The sequence below is a fragment of the Aulostomus chinensis genome, chromosome 13 (genome assembly GCF_037954235.1).
Source record: "Aulostomus chinensis isolate RoL2024-O1b breed Wild chromosome 13, RoL_Achi_v1.0, whole genome shotgun sequence".
Classification (NCBI taxonomy): Eukaryota; Metazoa; Chordata; class Actinopteri; order Syngnathiformes; family Aulostomidae; genus Aulostomus; species Aulostomus chinensis.
In genome coordinates this window covers 17,679,516-17,701,750 of record NC_141332.1, presented here as the reverse complement: position 1 = coordinate 17,701,750, position 22,235 = coordinate 17,679,516, and the positions used below count along the sequence as shown (strand labels likewise).

At 40.5% G+C, this 22,235-nt stretch overlaps 2 protein-coding genes across 3 annotated transcripts in view; both read right to left on the bottom strand.

The window, feature by feature from the left end:
* The window catches only part of ccdc88b (coiled-coil and HOOK domain protein 88B), a 42,546-nt gene extending 30,604 nt beyond the window's left edge, over positions 1-11,942 (bottom strand). For both annotated transcript variants that reach the window (XM_086221758.1, XM_086221759.1), the window contains exons 1-5: positions 11,746-11,942; positions 10,502-10,641; positions 9,334-9,442; positions 1,026-1,095; positions 770-828 (exon numbers count right to left, since the gene is read on the bottom strand). In XM_086221758.1, coding sequence (XP_086077884.1) covers positions 770-828; positions 1,026-1,095; positions 9,334-9,442; positions 10,502-10,641; positions 11,746-11,805 — 438 coding nt within the window. In that variant the 5' untranslated portion in view covers positions 11,806-11,942. The remainder of the gene's footprint in view (positions 1-769; positions 829-1,025; positions 1,096-9,333; positions 9,443-10,501; positions 10,642-11,745) is intronic.
* Positions 11,943-15,275: 3,333 nt separating this feature from the next.
* Positions 15,276-20,872, bottom strand: rom1b (retinal outer segment membrane protein 1b). The gene is made up of 5 exons (XM_086221755.1): positions 20,042-20,872; positions 18,703-18,945; positions 17,714-17,901; positions 17,039-17,285; positions 15,276-16,087 (listed from the first exon to the last, which is right to left on the bottom strand). The coding sequence occupies exons 1-5, from the start codon at positions 20,189-20,191 to the stop codon at positions 15,815-15,817; spliced, it is 1,101 nt and encodes a 366-aa protein (XP_086077881.1). The 5' UTR covers positions 20,192-20,872; the 3' UTR covers positions 15,276-15,814.
* Between the last annotated feature and the right edge of the window lie 1,363 nt (positions 20,873-22,235).

Below are 22,235 nucleotides of genomic sequence, written 5' to 3'. Positions count from 1 at the left end.
CACCACCCCCACCACCCCCAGAGGTCTTGAAGTCTACAGAAGTTCGCACACACCTACACTAAAAGGCTTCTTCAAACACAGCCAAGTTCCACTTGATTTAACATCCAAATGACATGTTTAAAGCCATTACAGCACTATTTTGATCTTGAGAATTCGATTATTTATGGATCTTTTTTTGTTTTCCGGAAATCATCTCCTGACTCCCAACCCTCGCTTTGGGAGCCCCTAGTCTAGGTTATGATAACTAACTGTTGAGATAAAAGTTAAATTACATTCCACTCAGTGAAAACTTGTTCAAAGTGACCCATTTCACTAAGTGTTTAGATTCTAAAATCAATTTGGTGGTTATTTCCATTTGTCATGAAGGGTTCTCTTGGTCAGGGTAAGAATAAAAATTCTGATTAAATCTACTTTTGATTCAGTGTCGTAAAACAATCGAGCATTTTCAACGGGCTGACAGGCAGACACACCAATTTCCTCTCAGAACACCTAATTTGTGCAACACTTGTGCAAGTAGAGTAATTGGACAGAAGTGACATCAAGAACTGAAGTGCTGGATACATCAGAGGGCCTAGAGAGAAGTCAGGGGATCACAAATACTACTGAATTCATTTCTTGGTAAATGACTTGTTAGACTAATTGTTTCCAGGTTTGATAACAACAACGCTGAACAATCGACCGTGTTTGAGATCCGCGGTGATTAGAGTGTGTGTGTGTGTGTGTGCGTGTGTGTGTGTGTGTGTGTGTGTGTGTGTGTGTGTGAGATCACCTGCACGGCACATCCCAGCAACAGCAGCAGCAGTCGCCTCAGCTCCTCCATGGCCGCCTCTGAGCACACAGAGATAACTGTCATCATCATCATCACCATTATCATCATCATCTCCACCTCTCACCACCGGCCGCCCTATCATTATCACCTTAATGCGTTTCAGAGATAGCCAAGATATGGACTCATATATAAAGTGTAATTACTTTCTTGCTGCTGAGAGACATTTATCTGATACGATCACGCTGTTATCTTGTACCTGTTAGGGGGTCCTGCCCCAGGATGGCAACATTTGGGAGAGGCATCAGTATCAATTGCTGCAGGTCTTCCTGAAGAAAAGAATAAATGTGAAGAGTTCAGAGAGAAACCTTTGTGTGATTGGCTGGCTCCGTCCTGTCTGTCTGTCTGCTCACAGCCAAACTGGACAAACAGCAACAGCAGGACTTTCCACCTGCCTGCTGCAGTTTGTAGTGAAAACAAAGATCATATATCTGTTAAGTCATTTATTTTCCTCTACCAAGACAAACAGGGTTCCACAGATTTAGTTTTATACATTTTAGTGAACCTCCAGAGCCTTTTAAACAGAGAAAAACGGAAAAACGTCAGGAACGATTAACAATCCATTGTCAAGATTTCTGCATGCTTTCTATCGACATGGTTTAAAAGTACAGGTCAAATATAATGTATGCTACACTGTGACAGAGGGTAAATGCCAACATGCACCATTAACAATGCACAGAACCACAAAATATCACATTTGATGTCATAAAGAAAACAGGCAGAATCAATTACAATTAGATAACCAAAGACTTCCGCTTCCAACAAGCTACTCTCCGGCCAGTATTATTGATCACGTGATAGATCACGTTCCTCAACAGGAACCCAGAGCCTGAATCACACCAAAGACATGTTTGTGCAGAAACTGCCCTCACTGCATGGCTTTTCCCACACAAAGGATTTCTCAACAGTAAAATATTCCTACCACTCAGTATATTCATTTAAATATTCCTTAATAATTTATTTAAATGACGTCTTTATCATAAATGTTTGTTTGGTGGAAACTGGATACTGAGCGAACACATACAGATCCATGCTACATTTGCAGATATATTAACTTTTATCATTCCACATTTTTCTTCTTCTTCTTCTTCTTCTTCTTCTTCTTTTTTAAATCCTTTTACTAAGATTACCCAAAATGCAATGTGACTAGATTCACCTAGCTGTAGAGATGCAGATATCTTATATAATGGCACCTAATTTAGCTTGTAACCTCTAGCATCAACGCAGGGCAGCCTCCAGACGTCTGCTAACCTCCCTTCTTTCTAACTCCAACATCTCAACAACACTTTCATTTTCAAACCCAAAACAATGTAGCTCCAGGCTCGACACAGCTCCCTCTGGAACCACAAAAGACGATATACAACGTCATATTCTCCTTCACCTCAAAAATATCACTATCACAGACAGGCAAGAGTGCACCCTCGTCCCCTTCTCTTCTTTATGTTAAAAAACAAAAACAAGCCAATGTATGGTTGCTGTTCTTTGAAAACAAAGTTGCTCTCAAACATTTTTCCTTTAATGAGCACAGTGTTTTCAGCTAGGTGACACCGTGTTTCACCAATATTCCAATAGATTTTTTTAAGTAATGAGTTTTGTTTTTTAGTTAATTTGACAGTTGTTTTTTTTTGTCATTTTACTCATGTGTTAAATTGCTAATTTTCATCTTTAGTTTATCACCCATCCTGTTTTAATGCAATTGAGTTTGAGTTGTCGCTGCCTGGTTGTTTGTCTCGCCATCCCAAGGACTGGTCAAAGGTCAAAGGGCAAGGTCCCTGTCACCTCACATGCCTGCGATTATCTGTCCCATTCTGGTTAAAGTGGTGACTCGTGAATGCTGTATTTGGCACAAACATCCAGTAGGATTCAAAGCTGTCAAAGGTCACTACAACCTCACATGAACACTTCATGAACACCTTCAGGACAATTCTTAAAAAATATGGTACAAACATCAAATGGGAACAACTCACTATTTCAAGGTTATTGAGTTTTATTCTTAGTCTTATCTCACTTTTTTTGTCGGTTGTCTGTTGCTCATTTAAGACACATTTTAGCTGGAATCTGGGAAGAGAAGTTAATAGACAGTTTAAGTCTAGTTTTCCCCCAAGAAATCAAAACTCTGTAGTTTAATAAGTATTAGTATTTTCCATTCAAAAGTAAAGGAACATACATTCTGTCATTGTGTCGGTTAAAACACAAAATGTCGCCATCATCAACACCATGGTCTCATTTTCACATTTATATTTCAGATAAAATGTGAGACACATACTTTGAAACAACCAAAACTAAAAAAGACAAAAAAATTACTGCAGAAGGAAGGCAATAAACTAAATCTTTAAAGCTTATTTCCCATTTACGCCTACTGTGGCTACAACACATACTGTACATTGGTCCTGTGTCATGTTTTAGAATGTGGCGAAAGATGAAGCATGATGGTTTAGAACTCCTAGAGGGTCCAACAACACTGTGGTTGGTTTGTTTCAGAGTACTGCCATTTCTGCTTCAATATTTGGACAAATCTCCTGGCAGAATCCAAATGATGCTGAATCAAACTGGATGACATCAGATATTCCCCGTCCAGAAACCTGGCTTTTCTGGCAGCAACTAGAACTAGTTGTCATGCAGACAAGAGTGCCTCATTCCTCTAAGACTGTCATCTAGATACCAGAAAAGTGTAGTTATTTGTTAACTCCAAAACTCTGCACGGACGGACCCATTTCAGTGTTGATTAAAAAGTTTTGTCAATGAGCCACACACTGCCTTGGCTGGCTCCTTAACCAACTGCTCTGAAAGTGTGTTCACATCTTCTGCAATCCAATGATGTAAAACCACTAAAGCACAGAAACAAGTCACAATTACAGCTCCATCTCTCTCTCTCTCTCTTGTGTGCAATAATTTATAAACCATGCAGTAAGGAAGACGATGTATGAAGAGGCAGGCACTCCCTTCAGCTTCAGTCTGTCTGTGGGTTTGGCATCAGAGGCGTGTGCAGCCAACCTGAAGTCTGAGCTCCTTTGAGGGCATGTGGGATATTAACCGCTGCCGCTCTGAGTCGGTCAACGTGAAGCCTCGTGGATCATGATGCCAAACAGATCTCGCTGCAGGAGTGCCTTGTTGTCGGCATGCTAATGTTCTCTTATGAGCAATTCCCTGAGCAGCAACATTCATCCAAACATTCGCTGAGATCCTCCCTGCACTATATTTTACACGTCATGATTTGGCACAACCACATAGCACGCTTAATCAAGAGATTAACAACATGCGTAATACATTTGCAATTATCTGTGCTATGCTAAATTTCGAGGCCAGATTTTCCTCAATAACATTTCCTAGAAATGTGTTCTCCAGTGGGGCCATCATAAAAGAGAAGGAATTAGTCTTTATCCCTCAGTGAGGCTGCCTCTGAAAATAATCTACTGTTGTCTTGTCCTGAATTTGGAATAAAGTTTTCCATCAGGCTGCTGGCTGCAGTAATGAAGAGAATTAAAATCCATCTGTAACACTATCTTTTCCAAGTCCCATCTTTCTCTCAATAATTCCTCTTTATGATATTTGGATCGGGTTCTCCACAGACGGACTCCCTTAATGATTCCCGGCGCTTCTGAGGGCTGTCTTGCTTTTCCTTTATCTCTGCTTTAAGATTTATACACTTGTGCACGCCAGACCTCCTCTGCAGTTTTTTAAGTTAATTGAAATGTCATTTATTCAATGCTCCGTAGACTTAGAAATATTAGCTTACTGACGACTGAGATCTTTATATCCCAAAAGTCGATAGGTAAATAGGCTGAAGAGATCACCATTTTAAAATCCAGTTGACAGAATGTTGGAAATTGTGTGTCTCTATTTGAGGGGCATTAGAGGTTGTTTAAGAGGATAGGAGATATGTTAGAATAAGACGCAACCTAATGGAGGAGGGGAAAAAAGCACAGAAAAATACTTTTCAAAAATATGCCGTATGTCATTTTTGCCCAAGTATCAATAAATAAGAGATATAGGCTTTATAAAATGCTCATCAAATATTAAGACTATATGCTACTCTATTAAGATGAGGAAGACTTTTGTTAATGATTAGCTAAGCTGTCCGCAATCTAAAACTAGAGCTATATCCAGCTTAAGTAAATGTATCATTCATTATGCATTTATTGAATTAAAACATACTCTAGATTTTATGTGAATTGCACTACAGTTGCATTATTGCGCTTTAATGATTTTTTTTTTATATCATATTTGCAAAATGTCTTTTTCAGCAATGGTTAAACAAGTTGTAATAGTGCTAATGTTTTGTTGTATGTTTTGGGGCTTTGGGACTGTTTTTTTTCTAATTTTGTGGAGTGTGTTTTTTACAGCACATTCTTTGTGGTTGCTACATTCACGAAATTGATGCAAATGAATAATATTGTTTTGTTTTGTTTTCAAAAATGCTGTCTTTAAGCTTTTTCATGCACCATTGATATAATCATGTATTCTCATGATGTCATTTTTTTGTTGTCTTTTATTCACATTTCTTCAAACCTACAAATATGTCGTGTTGATTTAAACCTTTTTTAACTGTCAGTAAGTGAGTTGGTTATCATTAACAAAGCATTGTTCTCTCTTTACATTGAGTAGAGGAGAACAAAACAGAACAGCGGGATAGTGTGAACTGGAGTTACTGGGATGGAAGAGAATAACAGACAGCACAATAGAACCTGCCACATGAGACAGCGGAGTTCTGCCTTCACTCCAGACACACAGACGTTTTGTTACAGTGGCTGAGATCACAGCAAGGAAACTTAATCGCTGCCGGAATGCACACGGTGGTGGTTTACACTCACCACACTCCTGTCTTGGTATCACACACACACACACACACACACACGCACACATGCACACACACACGCACGCACGCACACACACACGCATGCACACACACGCACATATGTATGTAAAACGACAGCGAGAAATGTGGAACCAACACAGCGGCAACAGAGGAAGCTATTCTGAGTGCACCTGGTGAAATTCTAGTGTAGCTGTGACTGATTCCAGCTTCCCAATTATCGCCAGTGTCTTGTGCTGCTCCGAGCTTTCAAGGGACATTAGTGATTCACTGAAAATTAGGAAGTGAAACCTTGTAGACTCGTGTTTTCATGTTGTGTGACAAGCCGAGCAGTGCATGTTCAATCCACCTGACTAGTGCTCGGCGAGGCTTTCTTTGCTGAAGGCAGAGGCCTTTGAATCATCCTTGGGGTGGGGGGGGGGGGGGGGGATTATGTCATTTCCTCAAATGCCACTGGCACCGACAATGTGCACTGTGAAATGCATTCTACTTAAAGCTTTTTCAGAGATTTAAATGATCTTTCTGTCTGCAATCGCTAACTACAACTTCAGCGCGAATAGAAATCACCCCATTCGATTGCAATTAAAAAGGAACTCTGCGGATGGGAGTTTTGTATGTTTCATCTTCTCTTCTGTGCCAGTACCTCAACTTCACCTGTTTGTACTTCAAACTATTTACAAAAATCCTTATAAGGAGGAATATTCGTGTGTCGAGACTGATGGTTATGCAGTGTGATTGGAAATGTCTCTGATATTAGTGAAAAATGCATAATCATAACCCGCATGTACGCATGTCTGTGGTCTCACCCGAAAGTCACTGAGATAGGCTCCAGCGGTGACCCTTAACAGGATAAGTGGTAGAAAATGGATGGATGGAATCAAAGCAGTTCTCTATAAAAGTAGTTGAAGCCTCCTTTGGGAGTTGTGCTTTACATCCCATGGTAACCAAAGTTTTAGACAGTGGTGGACAAAGTACAAAACCCCGCTACTTGAGCCAATGTTTAGATATTGCTGGTCAAATATGACTCAACCAAAAGTGAAAGTTGGTTGGTCAAATTTTGAGCGCGTACCGGAGTACTTGCATTTGATTTTAACATGAACTCATAGCAGTATTGGCTTCTTAATGTATTTATAGAACCAGGTAGTTCTCCAAAACCACTTTATGAATGACTTCCTTGTAAAACCACAATGCCCAAAGCTGTAAAAACATCAGCATCGATGTAATTTGATTCTGGTAAATATTTAGAACAGTGTGAATCCTTTTTTTTATTTTTCTGAGAAAATAGACATTTCTGATGGTCTGAATTAAATCAACATGATTATATTCCATTATACATTATCACTGCATTTATGCTCTGAAACTGGACGTGTCTCTGCCTTCCTCTTTTACACATGGACCTATCAAGGTTTCACAGAACTGAATGACGTGTTTCCCCCTATGAGAGCAGCTTGTGGGATTGTTTGAACACAGCTTTGAACAGGCAGTTGCATTTTTTAAAAAAAACAAACGTGTTGTTTAAATCAACAGCTGACTTCAGTGCTTGATACTGAAAATGCAACAAGTATCGACGAGGCAACAGTGTGAAGTGAGGTGAAGATCATGAGTTTGAAAAGAAACAAAAGTAGATAATCCAAAAAAAAAAAAAAAAAAACAAGTGAATGTATTTAGTTCCTGTCCGGGACTGACAGAATTGACTAATAAGCAACATTGGTCAGACAGAGCTGGTAAAATGTTGGCAATATGACAACATCGATATCATATGAACTACATCTATAATATAAACCCTACCAATAAAATATTAGGGCTATCTTGGAAGACTGTCAGAGAAGATGACACAAAAATGTTCTACAGCTTCGTTCTCTGAATTTGTTCACGTTTTACAAAAATGACAACATCACATCAGATCCATAGAGATTTAATAGTACATATATATCTTTGATTAACTTATGCGCTTGGAATCAGGAAATGGTTTTGTCACATTTCTGGTTGAGACTCAGCTTTACATCACTCCATCTAGACAACTACTCCTTCAGGATACTTAAGCATTTTATGGGACATTTTTCTTTACACTGCGCTGAGACTGTTTAGTAGATCTGTTTCACACACACACACACACACACACACACACACACACACAAGAAAGCCATTTCAGCACTTTTTTGGGGGGCTAGCGATGCATTTGCAAGTGAGACTTGCTGTACAAGATACTTTTGTAAATCCCAACAGGTGGAGCTCAATCTAGACTCAGGTATCTTTAATGAGAATGCCCCCTGGCTTACTGTGTCACAGGTTTACTTCAACAATACTATCAACTGACTCGCCTTCCTGCTAAGGTAATTCCAGACAGCTCAACAGGGGATCAAAATATCCAATTATGTTTTGTTCAGGTTGGATTTTTCACAAAAACAAAACTGCCATAAAAACAAATTCAAGGAATACAAGACAATATCCGTACAACTCTCACAGCTCATTTAAAATATCTTGTTTGTTTTATCCTAATAAAAAAAAAAATCAGATGTTAGTTTATATATGGAACTATTTCTTCGCCAGCTGCAGAGACGTCAGACTCCAGAGAGGCGATTTCACACTTGTACAGTTTTAGCAAGCGAGAGAAAATATGTCAATTAGTTTTTGAGGAGCTGATAGAAAGGTTTTTTTTACCCTGAGACAGAGCAAGGCTAGTTTTTCTCGCTGTTTATCTCCTCTGTGTGTACTAATCCAAGCTAACCACACCGGTATCAGCAGTCTTAGTCTCCTCCTCTAAATATCAGCTAGAAAGCATTTGAAGTGTATATCCCAGAATGCAGAAATATTCCTTCAAGCCAAAATTGTCCCTTTAAAAAGAAGACGATTTAGAGAATATGTTTCATTTAACATGTGCTGTTAGATGGCAACATTTTACAGTGCTTCATAAATGCTGAGAAAAGTGTACAGATATTCAACATGAGTTAAATGAGGCTAGTTTTTCATGTCATGTCTCATATCTTGTTCTAAGGTTATTTTCTGTCTTATCAGCTCAGAATTTCCTCTTTTATTTTGGTCTCTAACTTTCCTCCCTTTTCCTGTTCTCAGTGACCATCTGCCCCGCCCCAATGTAATTCTCTCCGTGTTTGATTAATACACCTGGGTGTTGTTGTCTTCTCTCCCCTCCTGGATTTTCTCCATGCTCCCTGCACTGGTTCATCTTCAGCGTATTCCTCACTTTATCTGACCTCATCATGGCCCTTTCACGCTGTTTGGCTCATTGATGGTTTAACTGTGCTTTTACTCCCTGTCTACGGTGTCAGATCTTTAGAGCACGTTTTCAAAAATCCCTAAACTGCATGAGATCAAACGGTTAACTTATAGCAGTAAAATAAATCTTGGAACTGTGGAACAAACTGTAATCATCATGTCTGTCCAAAACGCTGACAATTAAAATCCATCCTCATGGTAATACAGAAAATGCTTTACAGGATATAGTGATTGTTTTGCTGTAGTTTGCCAAAAATCTGTGTAAGACTGAGATTCAATACATGGCTTGAGATATTATAACACATTCAAATAAAAATATTAAAAACAGTGCATTGGTTTCACTGTGGAGAAAACCTCTTGGAGTAGTTCTGACCCTCACCCCACCACTCCTGATTTCCCTCCCACTGATCCAATCTAGCATGCCGACCCCACCCCCCTGTTCCCGGTGACCCTCCTGTACCTGGTAGAAGGCTCTCAGGTGTCGATTTAAAATAGAAAAGTTCTGGATTCTCAGCATGTAGTCATCTCTCTCGCTGTCGTACAGCCGCTCCACCTTGGGGTTGGGGTCTCTGAGATAAACACAGACATGGCATGGAGGACAATTTACCGCAGCTCAATCTAACAGCCCAGAGTCATGTCTCTCCAGAAGGAGACATTTTATGCAATGCTGCATTTAACCAGAGAGCAAATAAAATTTTAATGAGCCTGAGAAGCAGACAGTAAGAATCTACATGCAATTATTTGTTGAAATAAGTGAGGTTAGGTCAGGCCAAATTAATCAGCTGTTAGGCAGCAACTGTCTAAGATCTTGTCCCGCCCATAGAGAGAAAAATGGCTTTAATCTGCCAAAATTTGAACAGGGAGATAAGAAATTCAGCAGAGATAACTAACAGGGCGACATGTACGCAGAACCCATTTCATGACTCACTGGCAATTTGTGGCAAATATGAATGGGTCGTACATTTATGTCTTTTTTTCTCTTTTTTTTGCTGTTGTGGCAAAACAATATGACATTGTGAAAGGGAATGCAATCAATCTTCTATGAAATTCATTAAAGAAAACGGCTCATTTTAATGCTTTGTGTTGTGGTTGTCACAAATGTTTACCTTGGTGTTGTGTGTGTTGTTGAGTGAAGGGGGCACTTATATAGATGCACAGAAGCTTTAAAACCATGGTGCCCCCAAGTCCTGCTCTAAAGTTGTCCATTAAGAGAGAGAGAGAGAGAGAGGGAGCGAGAGAGAGAGAGAGAGCGAGAGCGAGAGAGAGAGAGGAAGTGTCTGCCTGACTGCCAGGTACAACTAGCAACTAGTAATACAAAGTCATTAAAAAAATGCTGTTCTATATTTCTTGAGTTGTGTCACTGCACTGCCCTAATTCTTCACAACTAACTGCAAGGTTACTCTTATTTATTCTCCACATTTTTAGCAGGAAATTCTTCACACAAATGGACACTTCTGACAATTTTATATTAATTGATTAAATATTATATAACATTACAAAATGAATAGTAAAAGGGGTCCTGATATGTTACTAAGATCAGTCTTCATTCACTTTTTCTCTGGTCACTTTTATTGCAGCCAAAGCAAGTTAGCAGGGTAATGAATCAAGAAAATTATTATCAGCCTTACATGATGCGCATGACCTCATTGAGGAAAATCCCATTGGTCAGCCTTAGATAGCGGTCCCGAGCACTCTGGGAAACTGAGTTTACTTCCATGTACTGGTTGTAGAGCGTATCCCCTTCTACCATCTTCTCAAACAGCTGAACCTGCGAAGGCCAGGGAGGGAGAAAAGCATGTACCAGGATGTAGTGACAAAGACAATGAAGGCCAGAGCAGAAAATAGATATCAAGAGACACGAGGAGGGAGATGGTGAGGTGAAATTCACACAGGAAGCCACTTGAGTCGCTGCACCTGTCTGGACAGGTGGGACCAGTGCGCTCACACTGTGAAGAGCTTCACGGTGACAGGCAGCCAAGAAGGACTGCAGCCAAGGTCTCCTTCTCTGCTTAGAAGAGCTGTGCCAATGCAACTGCAAAATAACGAGGTTTACTGGCTCCAGAACCTTCTATGAACTGCACTGTTGTTCAGCAGAGGAACAAGCTTGAGTTGGTTCAGCTGATTCGTGAGGTGGTCAACAGCAGACGTCCTTCACCGTATGAGAAGCAGGGAGAAAGCTCTCACGTCACTGTAAAGCCGCACCGCTGAAATGCCTTGGAGGGACTTGTTAAACCAGCTGCAGGCCGAGGTTGAACCTGACCTCTGACCTCTCTTTGGAAAGAGGCAACAATATTGCAAATATCCCTTCAAGCTTCACTACAATACGGTTTTTCACCATAAATTCTGTTCATTGAGCAGAAGGGAAAATAAAGGTCCCTTTAGGCTGATTGGCCCTCAATGTGGAAAACCCTGCTGGATATTTAGTCCGATACAAATGCAACAAACCCTTAACTGATTTTGTGCAGATTGTTCTCTCTAGTTCTCACAGAACATAGATCTTTTCTCACGTTAAAAACAGGAAAGAGAAGGCCCAAGGACACGGAAGTGTGAAAGCTAAGAGAGAGCAACACAATAAAAGACGAGGGAAGCTGACAAAAGGAGAAGTAGGCTGTTTGTTTTGCTGTACACAAAAACGAGAAAACTGATTTCTGATATCTCATCTTACATTTATCATCTGCATTGAACTGAAAGCAAAGTAGGCAAAGACATATGACAGTATAAGCTATGCATTTGGGTCTGGAAATATCACCAAACAATGGTCTCGTTGTATTTACACACAATTTGTCCTCAACCCTCCAGTTTGATTTTTCTCTCTATGCCAGAAATGATGACCTTTTCGCTGACAGAACGTGATAAATGATAAATGACATACCCACTGCGCCAAGGCACTTTCCATGAATCCTTCTACTATCTCCATAATGTTCAAGTCCATTGTTGTGACACCAGAGATTTGAAACACTACAGCAGGCTAATTAACAAACATTTTCTAGCTGTTTATGTAATGAATCATGGACAGAATCCATCTTGCATAAAGCGAAGTAGTCTAACATTTCTGTGGCCCTTCCTCTCCCTCCTCCACCCTGCTGCCTTCCCCTCTCTCTCTCTCTCTCTCTCTCTCTCTCTCTCTCTCTCTCTCTCTCTCTTTGTCAGTTAGTTTCATTGCAACACTGCAACTTTCAAAACGCACATGTTGCTTTTTTTCACCACAGTAAAGCCAGCCTCCACCTCGAAAGTCATAGTAAAGCCACCCCCCACTCTACTTTTATGGTTGACATTATGGTAAAGCGGGGAAAATATGATTCCAATGGAAAATGATCCTCTGGTGAGCACGAGTTCACATTTATTCAGTCGTCGCCACGGTTGCTTGATGTGCTCATGGAGAATTGTTGGGTGTAAATTCATTGAAGGAGTGTAGTGCTGGACCTGCTCCACTTGTAAAGTGTCATGAGGTAACTTTTGTTGTGATTTGGAGCTACGCAAATAAAATTGACTTGACTTAAATGAATCGGTGAATTACATAACTCATGAAATAAAAACACCTGAATGAAATATTCATAAATATTAAAATCAAAGCACTGTGGCCTCACAGCAAGAAGGTTCCGGGTTCGAGTCCCGGCTCGGGCACGGGATCTTTCTGTGTGGAGTCTCCATGTTCTCCCCGTGTCTGTGTGGGTTCTCTCTGGTACTCCGGCTTCCTCCCACAGTCCAAAGACATCAAGAGGGGACGAGGCTGATTGATACTCTAAATTGACCGTAGGTGTGACTGTGAGTGTGAATGGTTGTTCGTCTCTCTATGTTGGCCCTGCGATGGACTGGTGACCTGTCCAGGGTGAACCCCGCCTCTCGCCCGTTGACGCTGGGATAGACTCCAGCCCCCCCGCGACCCTTAATGTGTAGGAATAAGCGGAAGATGACGATGGATGGATGGATTAAAATCAATAAAATTAACAAAGTAATTACTGAAATGCTTTCTCATGTCACTCAGACAATGACAATCCATTCAGATTTAGGATTTCCGAGTTAAAACCCCATATATAAAGCAGTTAAATCACAATTCAGATGTTAAAATTGATGTAAAAGGGAAACTGTGTGTTTCCTGTGTGTTTCCACAGTCCCGTTTCACTTCAGAAAAATAGTACACCACCACAGGGTGCCACCCAGGAAATTTAATTTCAGTCAGATGTGGTTTTCAAAATTAAAGCCCTGTATTCAACTGATATACTCCATCATAATTGAGATTGATAATGAAAGGAAACTGTCGGTTTCCACCGACCTGTTTCACTTCAAAATAATACTAAACCACCCCAGGGGGCCAACCAGGAAATTTCAGTTCGATCTGATGTAGATTTTAAAAAGTAAAACCCTCAATACAACAGCTATATTATATCGTCATTGACAGATATTAAAAGGAAACTGTCCACAGAGCTGTTTCACTTCCTGCTTCCTGGTTGGCACCCTGGGGTGGTGCACGTCACTCTGAAGTGAACAGATCTGTGGAAACAGACAGTTTTCTATTATCATTAATTTGCATTTTCCTGTTTTATATCAAATGCTTGTACATTTAAAATCCTAGATCTGCATGGATCATTATTGTCTGAGAGACATGAGAAAGTATTTCAGTAATTGCTTTGTTAATATTGTGGGTTTTAATATTCATTCATCTTGTTCCAACAATTTAAATAATTTGTGGCTACGTGCTAAAATTTGATCCCACAAGTTAATGAAAGCATGGGAACAAGTTATTTTGCCTATTATGAAAAAAAATGTGTAAACAAATTCTACTTTGGGGAAACAAAATAGCCAAGTTGAGGGAGCACATTAAATGTCATGGCCTACACGACCTAATTGGAAGATTAACTTATATTTTGTGGCCAGCAATTCACTGAACTGAGGGAACAAGTTATATCCTGCAAAATATTTTGGTCACAAATGAGTTAAATTATTAAATAAGTCAAGTTATGTCTCTTTGTTTCCAAATTACTAAACTGAAGACTGAATGAGTCATATCTCTCTGTAAAAAAAAAAAAAAAAAAAGGATCAAATTGAGGGAACAAGTTACATCTTGTGATCATCATTCTGCTTCTCTCTGTGACCACTTTCCAGATGATATATGATTCATATTTCTTTAAATGCGTCATTTTTTTGCGTATGTTGCCAGATTCATTAACACTGAGATGAGTGCGTCTACAGCAAGCTCTTAAACTATTTCTTTTAAAGCTATTTTTGTATTTATATAAACATATATATAATATATATATATATATATATATATATATTATCTGCAAGAACAAAATGACTGCCTCTCTGCGCCACAAGTGGAAAATGATGATGAAACTCGCTACAGAGCCTGCAGGGAGGTTCACACGGACTTCAGCAACTGTGTAGTGGCGTCCTCTGCTGGTGCTAGAGCTCAGCTTGTATTTGCAATGAAGAACTGATCCTGTACATCACTGTTGTCATAATAAAATCACCAGGGGAAGCGAAACAAAAGCAGTGTTGGGATCTGGCCGCCTCACTTCCTGTACAGAGATTAGAATTATGATTTAGATATGTAATCTGTGTATCTGCTGCACATACATGGGAGAAGCTAGCCTTATGTTTTCTAGCTGCCGCACATCTACACAAATCAACATAGTATCTACACAGATGGCCTTGAGGCATTTATTGATGAGCTATGTGTAAATTACCTCAAAATTCTGCATGCTTGAAGGATTCACAATAGGTGTTTGTGTTCACTTACTTAGAAGCAATCTTTTTAAGAGGGAACTGCATGCAAATTTGTTTTTTTTTTCATCCCCTCCTAAAAAAGTATGAATCCATAAATTGTTTGTACTTTTTGTGGCTGTGGGTAAACTAGGATGAGACTACGCCTGAGGCCACATTTTCCCTCCTGTGTGCTACCTGTATTTTCACAACATTTCATTCTGCAACCACTGAAAGCAGGTTAATCTGTGGGAATAAAAGAAAACATTGAGTGGTTTTATTTTGTGTGAGGGTTTTATTTGAGAAGAAAGAGCACACATTGGGCAGGCCTGAAGCTAGGCTAGACCACCACGGTGTATTTAAAAACTCTTTTAAAATAACTTTTCAACACTTGCCGCATCAGTGTGCATTCAGCCGCTGTGTGACAGGGTGTGTTCCTGTGCACTGTCAGTGTGTGTGCCGATACCGCTTGTGCAGCAGTTCTGGGATTAACTACCCCGGGATTATCAGATTGTCTCTGAGCTGCCAGAATAGACAAGATGACAGCTTCATATAGGGCACCAGAAACACACTCGTACATATACACACAGGCAGACACACACTTAATCCAACTCTCCTGGCTGAACTTAGATAACCCAGTGTAAGTTAATTTCCCTTCCTATTATATTACAAGTACAAAAAGGAAGCAGACACTACAAAGCAGTTAAAAACTTCTACCTTTAATAGGCTATGTGCATTGCCATTTTAACAGGTTCCGAAGCATTTTCATAGCAGTTTAGTACAAACTCTAAAGCTGTGAGGTGAATAATACAGTGCACATGGAAGGAACTTTAGCATCATGTGATAATGAAAATTTGAGTAAATATGTCACAATGTGTTAATTATGTGTCTATGTACAAACTATACCCATTTAAATTGAATGTATTATCAACTAAAAAAAGTTTGAGACATCTCCTGAACAGATTCTCTGATGGTCACACATTCATGAGGTCCTGCACAGAGGAGATGTTTGTTTTTGGTGTCTGTGCAGGGCCTGATAGATTCCCCATGTGTTGTCATGTTTTGGCCATGTGCGAGGGAGCTGCGGCTGCTGCATCGGTGGAGTGTTAATCGAGCCTAAACCAACAGGTGTTCTACCAGCCACCAGCCAACTTGTACAACCAAAACATTAGATACAACCCTCCTTTATCCCTTCATCCTCCTCTTCCTCCTCATGGGTTTCATAATAATTCCCCTCTCTAGCTGGCAGGAGTTGGGCTGGCAGCCTTCTCAGTGGTGGCATCAGTAGCTGCCTTGTCTGCGCCTGGATCCTCAGGGGAGGACCCTTCAGCAGCGGTGGCGTCAACCTGAGCAAACTTAAGCATTTGGAGGGCATAGGCTTTGAAATCCTCAAAGGTTTCTTTCACTCCCTTCTCCAGCAGATATCCCTCACTGTCACCCTCCGGCTGCTCCTGAGCCATGGCTCCTTCCACTGAGGTCTGCAGGTACCGCAGGCTCACCAGTACTGATATCTGCATAGAGACAGGAAATTAAAAACTCCAAAAGTCAGTGTGTCACCCAATGTGATGCTCAAATCACACACACACACACACACACACACACACACACACACACACACACGCACGCACGCACGCACGCACGCACACGCACACGCACACACACAAAATTTGAATAATAATTAAACTTAAGAAGAATCAACTGTCAGTCATGTTACTACAAAGATTTAAAAATTTTCAAGCCATTAATACACCCTAACAACTTACACTTGTACTTGTATGCACACCATGTGCTGCAAATGCTATTGTTATATAAAGAAGTGTGTTCCAAACTTTGTGATATTTATGCGACTTCAAACCCAGTGAGGATTTTTCATAATTTTGGGGGGAAATCTGCAGGTTTTACTGCAGAATGTTTAAAAGATTCCCACTTTTATTCACTAACACAGTATGTATTTGCATGCTTAAACTGACCAATCAAAGAGGAATTCATCTTTTTTTTTCCCGTCCTTTCTGTCTGATATTGGGGATGTTTTGGTTGAAAATTAGATACTGCCAAGTCCTTGGTTGCTCTCAAATGATCTGTGCTTGTTATAGTGGACTGGAAAAACCACCATGGCGAGCATTTAAAAGTATAGATTGATTGGCTGTCAGCCATGAGTAGTGGTGTCCTGGTCTAGCCTCAGGATTTGTTTGCTATTTTCAAGAGTCTTCCCCATCAATACTGCTGTTTGACAAAGAAGTGACAGTGTGTGTGAAGGCAGAAATCGATGTGTGTCAGTTCTTTTTGTTGGTTTCTCTGTCAGTCAGCATGTTTTTTATAGTATAGGGAAGATAATTTTACCTGAAAAAGAAAACAACACAAAGAAACTGAAACGTTCCATCAAAATGTGATTGTGTTTGCAAAGAATTTGTTCCTTCAAATACTAAAAACTAAGAATGACAAAGGCTCTTTAGTAAATCCACCTGTATGAGGATGACTGACAGCACGCCAGGACCAGTGGAATTCATCAGGTCCATGTAGTAGTTGACCAGCGCCTGCCTACAGCCACGGCTGTACAGGTTCAGCTCCTCTGACTGGAACTCATAGTTGTAGTGGGCGCTGTTATCTGTCAAGTGGTACTGCAGGCATGGGCGTGGGGAGGCTGGGTTACAGCAGCTAAACGGAACGCCATCCAACAGGTAACGTCCATCTACGTTACTCCGGATACGACTGGAGGAGAAGAGAGAAAATGTTCAGTTCAGTTGAAGAACTTACTTTTTTAAAATTTCATTTCTGTCCTGCCTTTCTGTTTAGTCTCTTCTTTTTCACTTTCTTTGACTAACTGTCTGCTTTATGGTCAGCTCTTCCATCCATTTATGTCATTCACTTTGAATGTAAAGGCCACATCTATTTATAATTCATCATAATTCCTTTCCTCCTCCACTGTCATATCATTTTTTTCTCCCAGCATCTCTCCCTGTAACATATTGCTTAACCTTTTAGAATTTGAAGACTGCTTATCTGTCATCTACGCCTCCAATTAATCTCTATTTCCTCTCCAGCCATCATTCCCTCTGACCCCTTCGTCTCTTTCTAACTTTTCAAGTCGCATCCCCACGGCCCATCATTTTGTCATCACTGTATTGACATTCACTCACTCCTTGACGTCCTTCGAAGTGAAGTCAAGGTATCTGTTGCTGACCCACTGGACTTCAAACCAATCCCTGAAGTTGTTGTTTCCACAGCAGCGGAACTCCATCTGCAGACGATCGATGGTCTCTTTCTGAAAACAGCGGCCTGGTACATCTGTGTCCTTGTAGAACCGGATGCCATTCCTCAAGCCCACCTGAGGGAGAGGAAATAAAAAAGGAGGGGTACCGTTCAATATGAAACCTATTAATTATTTTAGTTAAAATCTTGATTAACCTGTGTTGGCTAATTAAAGGAGATAACAATGTTGGATTTTTTTTCTATACTCTGAGATACTTCAAAACTGTGATGAAACCACAGTTCTCCTGCTTAATTATTTCCTGTATTTATCCATGCCCTTTTCTTCCTGTGAAACAATTAAAAAAAATGTATATTCAACATTATTTTGTTTATAATGTCCGGGTTAGTTTAAGGTCTTCATATTTTGTACAAAAAGAATGAAGTTTTGTATACAAAGTACAAGATCTCGTGCAACCATCAGACTCTTTCAGTCAGAACAATGTTGAAGTTAAACCTCCAATGATCATTGCCCATGAAGGGAGGGATAAAATATTGGCACAGCAATACATGGCGATACTTCATCTGGTGATATATTATCGATATACTTATGTCAAATATGTTTCATGATTTTTAGAAGTTCTTTATTGCACATGTGTGTCAGTGTTTAAGACCTCACGTTCTTCTCAGCTGTCTGTTCTTGTATAACTGACCCCACAATACTGCATATAAGTACGTAATTCCTGCTCTTTTAGGGGTATTTCTTCTTCTGATAGACCGATATTGAGATGTTTCATAGATGGATTGTCTTGTAATATATCAATTATCCCAGAATCAAAGTATTGTGATACCTTTGCTATCCAGAGTAAATATTGTGTTTGTCTCATATGGCCAGTTGCTCTGTGCCTCCATCTGCTAATGCCCATCTTTGTGACCCCACCTTAAGAGACTCCTCCAGACGTCCCTGCAGGGCGTAGCTGAGCACCACAACAGCAATCAGCAGACAACAGAGGAATGCAGCTGCTGCAAACCAGGCCAGAAGGAGAATCTTCCAACGTGGGAAACGGCTGGGATCCAGGGAATCCTGGCACACTCGACTGGCCACCCAGTTAGTGCCAATGGAGGCCAGACCCACCATCATCAAGATGTTGGGCACCACATGGATCTCTGTGTTCTCCATCACCTCAAGAAGGAAAGAGGACAAAGATGGTAATCACTACAAGAGCTAGACAAAAGTAGCAGGCAACTGCAGGTCACTGTAATTTCCTCTTTAGTGGGTAATAATCCTCCATTCATTTGGCCTAATCTATTCTAAAAATGACCTTGGCAGTCAAGAGATTAAATTAGAGGCCGTTATGCTGGATGCAAATACTACAATGGCACAAAGAGGACAAATCTAATTTACAGCTCTGGTTAATATAAACTGGATTCTCAAACGCTTGCCAGCAATAAAAACACCATTACCCCATGTTTGTTTTAAAATTACCATTACAAATCTCGACCCTGTAGTGCTACCGTCTTTTATCCTCATCCTGTAACATGCGGCCTGCTCTGCTTTCATTCAGATTCATGAATTCTCTTTGAAAAAGAACTACTTATTTCACTGAAGCATAATCAGTTCTCTCAGTGGTCTGTGCAAAAAAAGTAAAGTTGAACAAGAATAAAAGCAGATGAGCTTTTTGTGAATCACTATTCACCTTCAGGCTAAGAGCTTAAAGAATGTGTCGCAGCTTGATGTGTGTGTGTGTGTGTGTGTGTGTGTGTGTGTGTGTGTGTGTGTGTGTGTGTGTGTGACTTTGTGTTTCTGTGCTACTTGGAAGCCATGTCTACAGCAAATCAATAACAATTTGCTTCACAACAAAGTGATTATGGTGACCGTTCTCACATTGGAGATCGATACATATCTGAGGGCATGCATTAATGGCCTGCAGATTTCCTGTGTCGTCCACTGGTTATCAATGCTTCCAACCCATAGTCTTTAATCTGTGATCAATCAAGCTCAATGATCTTGTAGAGGTCATGACCTTCACCTTGTCATTCATGTTATCTGATTTAATACACACACTTTGAATCCTAATCATTTAAAGGCAAGTGTTTCTAAAACCCTGTAAATGAATTCATGATACACGCATGAATTGTGCAGTGCATGTTAATGTTAATGTGAAGTGTGTATTTTTGGGTATTTGTAAGTGTGTGTGTGTGTGTGTGTGTGTGTGTGTGTGTGTGTGTGTGTGTATGTGTGTGTGTGTGTGTGTGTGTACTGCTCTCTCTCTCTCTACCTCGTCCCTACGGAGCAGCTCTATCTTAAGGTAAACCCCCAGACAAAAGATGAAGGACCCGCACATCACCGCCAACCAGGACAAGAGCCACAGGCCCTGGGCCAGACGGACCCGCCTCTGCTGGGTGAACTTCATCTTCAACAGCACCATGGCTTACCACCATGCGCTGATCAACTCAAACAGAAGAGAAAGAGGATCAAGAGAAGGGAGGGGAGAGCAAGAGGAACGAAGGGGTTAACAGTGGAGAGTCAATCCAGAGGTGGCCAGCTGCATGAACAGATACCAAACAGATCGATAAAGGCTAGTTTCTATGTCTGTGCACAACTTTGTGAAGTAATCCAGCTGTCACTGCAGGCCCTCTGCTTATTGTTTGGGAGTTATTAGCAGGTTGAGCTCATCTAAGTTGTTCCAGGTGGAGGGGATAAGCAGGCAGATCCCTTTGATGGTGAAGGACACGCTCGATCAGAGAAGATAATCCAAAAGTTCACCTGGATGTTGAATTTTTTGTCAAAAGATACTTTTACTCTCTTGTTCAGTGAGAGAATCCTTTGAAAATATGCGCACAAAAAAACCCAAAAAACAAATGCAGTCAAACAAAAGGTAGAGGAAAAAGAAATATTCCTTGTCCTGGGGATAACAGATTTTTCCGCTCAAGTCCAGTCACGATGCTGATGCCCCCCTTCAAACTGATGATTTCTTCCTCTTGACCTGATGTTGTTTTTTGATGGCGCCCCTCTGGGTCTGTTCATGTGTGGCGCCCCCCTAAACCGCTGTACCCATGGTAGGAGGACACAGCGACTGGCCAAAGTCGAGAGTTTGGAACCGTAATCCACCCAACAGAGTCTCTGGTATCCTATTAAGATCCAGGGGCCAATGGGAAAGCAGGCCAATGTCTGATCAGCAAACTTGTTTTGATTGACACGTAGCCTGGGTGGGCCGATTGGATGTGCATGACAGGTGGACTTACCTGAAACCCATCAGTGGTGAGCTATTTTTTGCCATAGATACATGAAATGAGACAAGTGGGGAAGCCACTTAGCAGGAATTATGTGGAAATATGCAACTGAGTCACATTTATGGATGTTTGATGATATAATATTCCAAATATGTGCAGACAGCGAAAAAACAAGAACAAACACTCTGAAGCAGTTCAAAAGTCCACAGTTTGACTTAAAATATTGTAGGATTAAAGAACATCTACTTTCTATTGCAAACGAAACTTGTCTCTCACTGAACCTAAATCCATCTCACTCGTCACCATATTTTTAATCTAAATTGTATCGTCACGTTAACAAAGCTGATAAATGACTTGTTGGTTGATGTCGCACTGACCAACAAACAAGTGTAAACTCTCATCTTCACACCATAGATGACGATTGCTCAGATATTCACAAATGAACCGATGGATGAGAGAGTTGTTATTTTTTCCTCGGAAGGCCCTCAGAGGGAGGAGAGTTACGCTTGTGGAGGCTAATTAAAACGTGTGATTCAGAGAGAGAGCTGGATCAATAGGATTAGACTTGTTATGATAAGTATCTGTGACAGCTTGAGCGAGATTGACAGCACGTTCTCTTGCCTTATATACGCTATTGTTTTTCTGTCTAAGACTTCGGGAACCCCAGATTTATAGAACCCCACATTTTTGCGGCACATAAATATTTAACCTTTAACCCAGCTAATGTCAGTTGTGGAGAGTAACGAAGTGCATTTATATGAGAAGTGTACCAAAGCACTTTTTTGTACTTCATTTTTTTCATTGTACAACGCTCACCTTGCTATATTTCTAAGACAAATCTTATGCTTTGGCTCAACTAAATTTTATCGTTGTGATTACTGTAACTTTAAAGCAGATTAAGCAAAAGTTAGATGAGAAAAAAAAAAACTTTCACAGCCTCCGCTCTCAAATGGGTTTGATTTATTAAAACTGGAAATGTACCGTCCAGCTCTGTGAAACCAGATACATCCACGAGTCTTAGAGCCACGTCAACTTTCCCGCCGGCGGTGATAATGACGACAACAAATACGCATAGTCGTTCTGAACTGGAGCAACGCCGAACACCAATCTTAAGTCAATGTTTGAGATTTTACAAATGAAAAATGATGTTCCGTTTCAAATGTTTCCCAGAAGCTCGGAGCTACACAATTCCGTGAATATGCTGATATAAAAAAAAAAAACAATTTACTTTTGAATAAT

Bases quoted from the DNA above. Each gene is read 5' to 3' on its own strand.
- rom1b (XM_086221755.1), bottom strand. From the start codon at position 20,191: ATGGTGCTGTTGAAGATGAAGTTCACCCAGCAGAGGCGGGTCCGTCTG. The intron at 18,946-20,041 runs GTAGAGAGAGAG...TTCCTTCTTGAG, and splicing joins AGCTGCTCCGTAGGGACGAG to GTGATGGAGAACACAGAGAT. The intron at 17,902-18,702 runs GTGGGGTCACAA...CCTCTCCCTCAG, and splicing joins GTCTGGAGGAGTCTCTTAAG to GTGGGCTTGAGGAATGGCAT.